A 10130-nucleotide genomic window follows, 5' to 3' on the forward strand; every position below is an offset into this window, starting at 1 on the left:
TGAATTTTTCTAACAGCCCTCATATATATTAATATGTATGTTTGAAGTCCACCTAATGTTTTAAAAAAAACTTCCCCCTCATTCCTCCTTGAATGTTGCCATTTAGGGGACGCCCATTTGCCTTCAGTAGCTCACAAACCCCATGATCACATTAATCATTGAGCTGTCATCTGAGCTCCTGCTATTGAGTTGCCCCCTTCTCATACTCTGTGCTGGGAAGCAACAATGTAGCATCTTCAATAAAAATACTATAACAACTTTAACTAAATCAATTTAGAACTGTGTAAGTACAGAGGGAATAGAAAGTGGAATGTTTGCCTCGGTTAGATACGCAAATAGAAGTGTCAGCTGAAGGCAAACCTGAAGTCCCCCGAACTACTCTTGTTTTTCCTTGAAAATTGCAGGGGAGAGCAGAAAGATCAGAATAGCTATTTTTTACTCTTATAAAAAGCAAGAAAATGTGGATTTTGACAAAAATAAAGTAGAAATCTTTGTGAACAATGAATAGGGCCCTACCAAATTCATGACTGTGAAAAACACATCATGGACCGTGAAACCTGGTCTCGCCTGTGAAATATGGTCTTCTGTGTACTTTTACCTTATACCAGTGGCTCTCAACCAGGAGTACACGTACTCCTGGGAGTATGCAGAGGTCTTCCAAGAGGTACATCAACTCATTTAGATATTTGCCTAGTTTTACAACAGGCTACATAAAAAGCACTAGTGAAGTCAATACAAACTAAAATTTCATACACACAATGGCTTGTTTATATTGCTCTATGTATTATACACTGAAAGGTAAGTACAGTATTTATATTCCAATTGATTTATTTTACAATTATATGGCAAAAATGAGAGAGTCAGCAATTTTTCAGTAATAGTGTCCTGTGACACTTTTTTATATTTTTGTCTGATTTTTGTAAACAGGTAGTTTTTAAGAGAGGTGAAACTTGGGGTATGCAAGACAAATCAGACTCTTGAAAGGGGTACAGGAGTCTGGAAAGGTTGAGAACCACTATACTGTACAGACTTAATGGGGGGAGACCACCATTTCTCCAACTGGGGTCCTAACCCGAAAGGAGGTTGTGGGAGGGGGGTCGCAAGGTTATTGTAGGGGATCACAGTAGTACCACCCTTACTTCTGCACTGCCTTCAGAGTTGGGTGGCCAGAGAGCAGAAGCTGCTGGCCAGACATCCAGCTCTGAGGGCAGTGCCCCACAAGGAGCAGTGCAGAAGTAAGGGTGGCAATAATGTACCATTTCATCCTTACTTCTGAGCTGCTGCTGCTACTGCTCCCGCTCTCTGGTCACCCAACTCTGAAGGCAGTGCCACCATCAGCAGCAGCACAGAAGTAAGGCTGGCAATACTACGAGCCCCCTACAATAACCTTGCGACAACCACCTTTTGGATAAGGACCCCTACAGTTTTACCACTGTGAAATTTCAGATTTACATATCTGAAATCATGAAATTACAATTTTTAAAATCCTGTGACCATGAAATTGACCAAAATGGACCATGAATTTAGTAGGGCCCTAACCATGAGTCTCATAAAATGAAAAAATGAACAAACTTTAAAAGCTTTCCAGGTCGTCTTTAATGCATCATAACTTACTAACATTCCTTTGCTAACTTTGCTAACATTCCAGAATGGAAACTATGATTTTACCAGTAATTCATGTATTAACTATCAGCACTTGTTACCACCAGACTATCATACTTTTTAACATTGAGTCTTCTGTAGCCCCCAGCCCACCCACTTAGCATTCAGGCCCATCCCCAAGACCCAGCTCTGCTCCAGCCCCAGCACTTGCCTGGCTCCCCCCGCCTGCCAGGGAGTGGGGTCAGGGCATGGGGGCTTGCACCCACAAGCCCCGACCCCACTCCTCAGCAGAAGCACCAGGTGAGTGAAGCAGGGCAAGCCCCCACACCTCAACCCTGCTGTCTGGCAGATGCGCCGGGTGGAGCAGATTGGGGGACGGGGACGCCCCAATTGGCTGGGGCCGCTGGGCATGACCCAGTGGTAATCCACCACTGGGAGGAGGGCGGGTGGGCAAGTGAGTGTGCGGTTTGGCGGCAGCAGAGTTGATCCTCAAAAAAGGTAGGCCTGCCTCCTTGGGGAGCCAGGCCTGGCGTGGGACGGGAATGGGTGCTGGGAGCCATGCACATTGGAGAGCAGCATCTCCTCCCGGAGCTGGCTGTGCACCCAGGGCCCCAGGGGGACCCTGGCCAGAGCGTCCATTACCCTACGCAAGGCCTGCTGGAAGGGATGGGGGGAGGCGGGCCCCTCCTGTCATTGCCCGCCCACCCAAATGTCCCATCCTGGCTACTCCACTAGTAGGAAGTGTAAAATTTTCCAATTCTGCTTATGGTATCTCCTTCCAAAAATATTTGCTTTTATCTTGAATATCTCAGACGTTCTTTAACAAATTATTTTGAGGCATCCTACAGAAATTTAAAATACAATATTTCATATTAACAGGGCTTGAAAACAGCTGGATGTGTAAAACTTGGTAAGTGATTAATTTAGTTCTTAAATGTAAATGAAACTTTCAAACTAACAACTTGCCGGGTTCCTAGTGCATTGTGAGTTACCTTGAAGTAATGGTGGGAGGCCAAAAGGAGTTAGTTACCCTGTGTGCACTAGCTGGTCACCAAACTAGTTGGTTCAGCTGCAGGAGATGTGCACTGCATAGTCACCAAACATCTTAAATTCTTAATCGTTTTTTAAATCTACCATAGTTTTTGTAGCTTATAGCCTATTACACTTTGTTACAATAATATTTAGGTTTCCATGACTTAAAAATTATTCCTATTCAATTGTAGCTGTTATACTAATGTATAAACAGTCTTATCTTTTCATCTTCGTTTCCAAACTACTCTAAATCTGTATGTACTATATAAATATTGAGTTAATTTTCATTTTATTTTACAATATGAACTAATTTTCTCTCTCTCACTATTTTGGAGCTTCATTAATGAGGTTAAATTGGTGTACGCCTGAAGTATTTACAATTAATTCTGTTCTGTTGCTCAGAAGCACCAAATACAAGCTGAAAGGAAAGCTACTTACATGAATATATTAAAGGATACTGTGAACTGAAATCATATATTATGTAGTTACCTTTAATACGAATTGGTTAGAACATAAAAACTGAAAGGAATTTTTAAATCTTATTTACTTCATATTGATATAAGAATTTAATATTTGGATTTCTCTAAGATTGGTCATTGAAAACCAGTGGAATTAGTTCAACTCCTGAAACTTTACTGTAAGCACTTTTAGTTCTCAGTGCTGCAGTGCTTGGGTTACAAACACTTCAGGGAAGTGTTAAAAGAAAAAAATAACTGTTTCTACCGGAATAAAAACATTTTTATTAGCCTTGGATTTTATAAAGGCTTTGTTTTCTACAAAGGGTAAAATTTGAATCAAGTTTGACTTAAAAGCATCATTTTGAAATTAAGAATACCACAAAAATTGCTTGCCTAACATATTTATATTAAAATCTCTTGTTTTCCAGATAATCTTGAAATGGGCAACAAAACACCAGCTGATACTATACCTCAGATTCCTCTTTCCAGTTCCACTGATATAAGAGGTCAAATTTCAGAAATTCCAGTAGAAATCACAGATATTGGTAATTGCCATTCATTCAAAACTGCCCCTTTTATGTATTTGTTTAAATTTAGTACATAAATATATAAATGTTTACTCATTCAGCGTGTACATTCCATTTATTAGTTTTTGAAAAAATCGCATCCTTTAAAAAATGGAAGTTGAATCCTATCAAGGAAAATAGAAAGAAGAATAAACTCTGGAAAATCAAGTGTAAAAATATGATTAGGAAGGCCAAAAGAGAATTTGAAGAACAGTTTGCCAAAGACTCAAAGTAATTGCAAGAAGTGTTTTAAGTACATCAGAAGTAGGAAACCTGCCAAATAACCAGTGGGGCCAATAGATGATTGAGATGCTAAAAGAAAAGGAGTACTAGTGGCGCCTTAGAGACTAACCAATTTATTTGAGCATGAGCTTTCGTGAGCTACAGCTCACTTCATCGGATGCTTATGCTCAAATAAATTGGTTAGTCTCTAAGGTGCCACTAGTACTCCTTTTCTTTTTGCAAATACAGACTGACACGGGTGCTACTCTAAAACCTGAGATACTAAAGGAGCACTCAAAGATAAGGCCATTGCACAGAAACTAAATGACTTCTTTGCATCAGTCTTCACGGCTGACGACGTAAGGGAAATTCCCAGATCTGAGCCATTCTTTTTAGGTGACAAATCTGAGGAACTGCCCCAGATTGAGGTGTCATTAGCGGAGGTTTTAGAACAAATTGATAAACTAAACAGTAATAAGTCACCAGAACCAGATGCTCTTCACCCAAGAGTTCTGAAGGAACTCAATGTGAAATTGCAGAACTAACAACTGTGGTATGTAAACTGTCATTTAAATCCGCTTCTGTACTAGATGACTGGAGGTTAGCTAATGTGACACCAATTTTTAAAAAGGGTGCCAGAGGCGATCCTGGCAATTACAGGCCAGTGAGCCTTACTTCAGTACCGGGCAAACTGGTTGAAACTGTAGTAAAGAACAGAATTATCAGACACATAAAAGAACATGATTTGTGGGGGAAGAGTCAACATGGCTTTTGTAAAGGGAAATCATACCTTACCAATCTACTAGAATTCTGAGGGAGTCAACAAGCATGTGGACAAGAGGGATCCAGTGGATATAGTGAACTTAGACTTTTCAGAAAGCCTTTGACTAGGTCCCTCACCAAACACTCTTAAGCAAAGTAAGCTTCATGGGATAAGAGGGAAGGTCCTCTCATGGATCAGTAACTGGTTAAAAGATAGAAAACAAAGGGTAGGAATAAATGGTCAGTTTTCAGAATGGAGAGATGTAAATTGAGGAGTCCCACCAAGGATATGTACTGGGACTTGTGCTGTTCAACACATTCATAAATGATCTGGAAAAAGGAGTGAACAGTGAGGTGGCAAAATTTGCAGACGATACAAAATTACTTAAATAGTTAAGTCCAAAGCAGACTGCAAAGAGTTACAAAGGGATCTCACCAAACATGGTGACTGGGCAACAAAATGGCAGATGTGTTAGTCTGTATTCGCAAAAAGAAAAGGAGTACTTGTGGCACCTTAGATGAAATTCAATGTTGATAAATGCAAAGTAATGCATGTTGGAAAACATAATCCCAAATATACATATAAAATGTTTGGGGGTCTAAATTAGCTCTTACCACTCAAGAAAGAGATCTTGGAGTTATTGTGGATAGTTTTCTTAAAAACATCCACTCAGTGTGCAGCAGCAGTCAAAAGAGCTAACAGAATATTGGGAATAATTAAGAACGAGATAGATAATAGGACAGAATATTATATTGTGTCTATATAAATCCATGGTATGCCCACATCTTGAATACTGAGTGCAGATGTGGTCGCCCCATCTCAAAAAAAAAAAAAAAAAAAAAAAATAAAAAATATTGGAATGGGAAAAGATTCAGAAAAGAGCAACAAAAATGATTAGGGGTATGGAACAGCTTCCATATGAGGAGAGATTAATAAGACTGGGACTTTTCATCTTGGAAAAGAGATGACTAAGGGGAAATATTGAAGAGGTCTATAAAATCATAATAGGTGTGGAGAAAATAAATAAGGAAGTGTTATTCATTCTTTCACATAACACAAGAACTAGGGGTCACCAAATCAAATTAATAGGTTACAAGTTTAACACAAACAAAGTATTTTTTCACACAACGCACAGTCAACCTGTGGAACAATTTGTCAGAGGATGTTGTGAAGGCCAAGACTATAACAATGTTCAAAAAAGAACTAGACAGGTCAATCAATGGCTATTAGCCAGGATGGGCAGGGACAGTGTCCCTAGCCTCTGTTTGCCAGAAGCGGGGAACCGGTGACAGGGAATGGATCACTTGATGATTACCTGTTCTATTCATTCCCTCTGGGGCACCTGGCATTGGCCACTGTTGGAAGACAGGGTACTGGTCTATATGGACCTTTGGTCTGACCCAGCATGGCTGTTCTAACTGTAAAAGTACACACATTAACAGATTTGGTATTAAGCTATTATGGGTTACTTTCCAAATATTACTAAAATGCAAAAGCACTTTGACAATATTAGCTACAGCTCCAATAGAAAGGTTTGCCAGTCTAGCTATACTGGCAGAATTTTTATAATGTAGGCCTCGCTTAAAGATTTTGACAATTAATGCTGTACATTTTCATCTCCTAGTTGCAATAAAGTAGAGTAACTATTAGCCTACTGTAAATATGAATTTCTTAGTATATTTGAGAAATTGAGCATACTTTAATGTACTTCTGTTTGAATTTCCCTTTTGAAATTGTCCATGTATTGTCATGTTTTACTCATAATTGTTTGGGTTTCTAATTATCTAATCAATCCTCACTTGTGTGTTTACAGAGTCTGCAAAATTATGCTTTAATGATTATAACACATTTTCACTGTATAGTTATGAAAACCTGAGGACATAAACAATTTTCCAAAATCATGGTATTTGGGGGAATAAAATAAGCAAATTATAAAAGACTTAATTTGGCATTGTGGATTAAGTACCTTCCAAATTTAGGTTTAAATAATGAAATATAAAAGTATCTGAATGGTTCATGTTTGTAGTTACTACAAGCATCTTGTGTTTAAAACTCTTGTATTGAGACATGAAGTTTTGTAAGTCCCTGAAAGTAGGAATATCTTAAATGGGAGATGCTGAACAGCTTTAACAATAGCGATTGTTCTCAATGCTAATTCTGAATTTTCTTTTTTTCAAAGTTGACAGAATTTAAATGTTTTCTGTTTTTAGGTTTCGGTAACCGTTGTGGAAAGCCAAGAGGACCAAGAGAGCCACCATCAGAATGGACATGATGAAAAAGAAAATGGTCACTCTGGAAAAGTCAAGTGCCACTGAAAACTAAATAAACAGTATTCCACTCTTTACTTTTTGGGGACTAACACAGAACAGTGTAGTTATAACTACAGAATGGTACACTTTTTACTTTACATCCCACATAAAACCTTAAATATTATTCACAACAGTGGATTCCAGTATTACAACCTAACTTTTTGCTGGGGCCATCTACCTGCCTTATTACACCTAGGAGAAAGTATTACATATGGTTTATTTTGTAACTTCCAAGTATTATTGCCTTAATGTCTTTTAACCCTGTTACACGCTGCTTGTAGACATTTGTTAATATAGTGATACTTTTGACAAATTGAGTTTATGGACTACTTTTTGCTAACTTTTGATTACCATGTAAGCATTATTTTGTATATGTACAGGGCAAGTAGGAATATAATTTGATAAAGTTGCAATCATAAAATATTAACAGAAGATGTAAGAAATCTCTGCATGTTCTAAATTCATGTGTATCTTATTTGTAAATTATTTGCCCTGAAATTTTAGAAAATGGTTTCTGATTTAAAAACAAAAAAATTCTGGATATACAGCCAGAATTGCAGGTTTGCAGAGATAAAGATTGTAATACGTTTTGTAAATTGTAAGCAAAAGGTTATTTTTATATTATATACTGTTGGTCAGACCTAATTTGTTCCGGTTTTCATCTAGTCATGGAGATTCAGTAAGTGCCTTGGAACAATATTGAATTCTCTTAGCCTGTGTATGTTGCTTCAGTGTTTGAGTTCATCTGGGTTTAGAAATGTATAAAAACAAAAAATTGTTTAGTGTATCTGACCTTCCAGTAAAATAGAACCAATTCTAAGTAACCATCACTTGTTAGTTTTCATTTTAATATTTCATAAGTTTCAATTTATAGAGATGAATTTCCTAAAAGCTTCCTACATAATAGCTGGTTTAATGCTACAGTATAATATGGTGTGTATTTCTACTTTTGTACAAACATTTCAGGACACACTGGTAAAGGGACTATTTGAGAGCCATTATTTTCCATTGTGCTGGTAAAAATAGTATTTTGATCATTCAGCAAGTGTGTGTATGTGTGAAAGCAACTTATATGAAGATCACATAGAGCCCTTGCAGCTACACTGAATCTTGGCAGCATACCATGCCAAGGATTAATCCTTATAAGGATTCTCTACTTATAAACTTTGTTTCTGTAATAATGATAGACTCTTTAAATTAAAGAAAGTACCTCAAAATTTCATTGTGTTTTTACTTATAAGGAACATGTATATTATTCAAAAGTGAACTAGAGTACATGGGGGTGGGCAAGGTCATATTCAGCTGTTTGTAATTCTTCAGTGCTCATTACTGTAAACATGAAACTGAACCTAATGGACGCTAAAAAATTTTCTGTTAACTTCCTTAGAGATTCTGCCTAATTATAATGCAAAAAACAGTAGAAATGAGCTGAGTAGTAAAGCATATGAAGATTTTTTTATAACTGGTTTTTATTAATGAAAGTAGTGACTGAAACCTTCATACATGGGTATCTGCTATTCTGGACACTAGCCATGGATTTGACAGAGTCTTTTCTACTACAATGGGAGGCAATTTAGTCATTTTTTCCTCCCTTTCTCTGATTTCAGGCTCACTGCTATCCACAGAAGAGCTTTAGAGAATGAGAAGTTAATCTAGCAGACTGCTTGGAACTTCCATAGAATTGGTGGTTCTTCACGCAGTTGCAGTCAGGTGTGTGTGTGCGCCCAGCATACCAAAGCCAGAGAATTTTGTTTAGCGGTACCTGTTCAGATGGTGCTCTAGCCCTTCCCCTCACTATTAAAGGGCAGCACCACCCACCCCACCTTTAGTTCCTTCTCACCACCCAAGGCTAGAGTCAGAGCATTCTGTGTGGTGTTTCACCTCACGCTGTTTTTTCTGTTTCTCTGGGAATTTATTGTATATGTAGCTACCCTCAGGTTAAGCTATAGTAATTAGGATGGATAGTTTGATGCCCCTACTAGGGTTTAAACATTGTCTGTTGTGTGGGATAGCTATCCCCAATAGTGACCCCCTGCTCATGTGGTTTTTGTTGTGTCTGCAAGAGGGGTACATTTAGGAAAGGTGCTCTATATGCCAGTCATTTAAGAGGAGGATAAAGGTGGCAAGAGGCCTGGTGTCTGAAACAGCACCTCTTAGAGCAGGCCATGAACACTGCTTCAGAACCAGGGATCTCTTAAGGTCATCTAGCCATACACAATTCTTTGTAGCCAACACTGTGTGGTTACTGGGTTGAGATGCGGTGCATCCCCTAACAGGAAGAGAGGTCATTCTCCTTCCTCAGGTCCTTTGAGGAAGAGGTCCCATGAGACTAACCAGGCCCATTCTAGGACTTGGAAGGACTCTTCATCCTCTTCCAAGAGGAGTGCTGACCGGCACAGAGAGTCCTTTAGTACGTATTATAGAGTTGGCCCATCTAACCCCTCCTTAGTACCACATTTAGATCAGTTGGACTCTGTATCATCACCTCCATATTGGCCACTGGGCACCCGTTGAGTCCAGTACCAATGACAACAGCATTAGCATCAATTGTCTCCATGCCATTGGAACAGTACCAGACCTGCTTTGCTTTTATGTTCCTGATTCCACTATAGTCTAGGGGTTGTCAGCTGACATGGCTTCTACATCTCTCTTCTGCCGTGCCACTGGCAACATCTAGTTGGGTCGCAGAACTGTCTCACTTGTCAGTGCCACATTCCACGCTGTCTGGGATTAAGACTGCAGCGTCGCAACCAAAGTCCTGTGTGGTACTGAGAGGTTCATCAGCATGGATGGTGTCTTAAGTACTGATGTCCTTACTACAGACACTTTCATCGGGTTCAGCTGACCTCGGTCTTGGCTCTGTCGTTTGCTCTAGTACTGACAGCGTCGACTACTCATTCATCCTCAGCACTGATGACTTCTTCGTGTTGGGCTCAGGATGAGGCTGACTGTTATCGCTTCCTTAGGAGTGGCTCCACAGTTCCCACCAGATGACTTCTAGGGCTTCTCAAGACCTGGTTTGGGGACTTCTTCCTCTTCCCCCTCACCTTCGAAGCACCGTTCTCAATCCTTGGATCACCATTGGTGCCGGGACCAGCACAAATCCCTCAGTAAGGATAGGGGTCACTGGCCTAGTTCCTACTGATCTCCATCGTTCCCTAACCCTTCTTCTCCAGAT

The 10130-nt window shown here is 39.3% G+C and overlaps 1 protein-coding gene across 1 annotated transcript in view; it reads left to right on the forward strand.

Annotated features, from left to right (window-relative positions):
* The window catches only part of PTPN12 (protein tyrosine phosphatase non-receptor type 12), a 145953-nt gene extending 138214 nt beyond the window's left edge, over nt 1-7739 (forward strand). The window contains exons 16-18 of the mRNA XM_077836018.1: nt 2482-2512; nt 3521-3637; nt 6854-7739. Coding sequence (XP_077692144.1) covers nt 2482-2512; nt 3521-3637; nt 6854-6915 — 210 coding nt within the window. The 3' untranslated portion in view covers nt 6916-7739. The remainder of the gene's footprint in view (nt 1-2481; nt 2513-3520; nt 3638-6853) is intronic.
* Nucleotides 7740-10130: the final 2391 nt, after the last annotated feature.

The sequence above is a fragment of the Eretmochelys imbricata genome, chromosome 1 (assembly GCF_965152235.1).
Source record: "Eretmochelys imbricata isolate rEreImb1 chromosome 1, rEreImb1.hap1, whole genome shotgun sequence".
Classification (NCBI taxonomy): domain Eukaryota; kingdom Metazoa; phylum Chordata; order Testudines; family Cheloniidae; genus Eretmochelys; species Eretmochelys imbricata.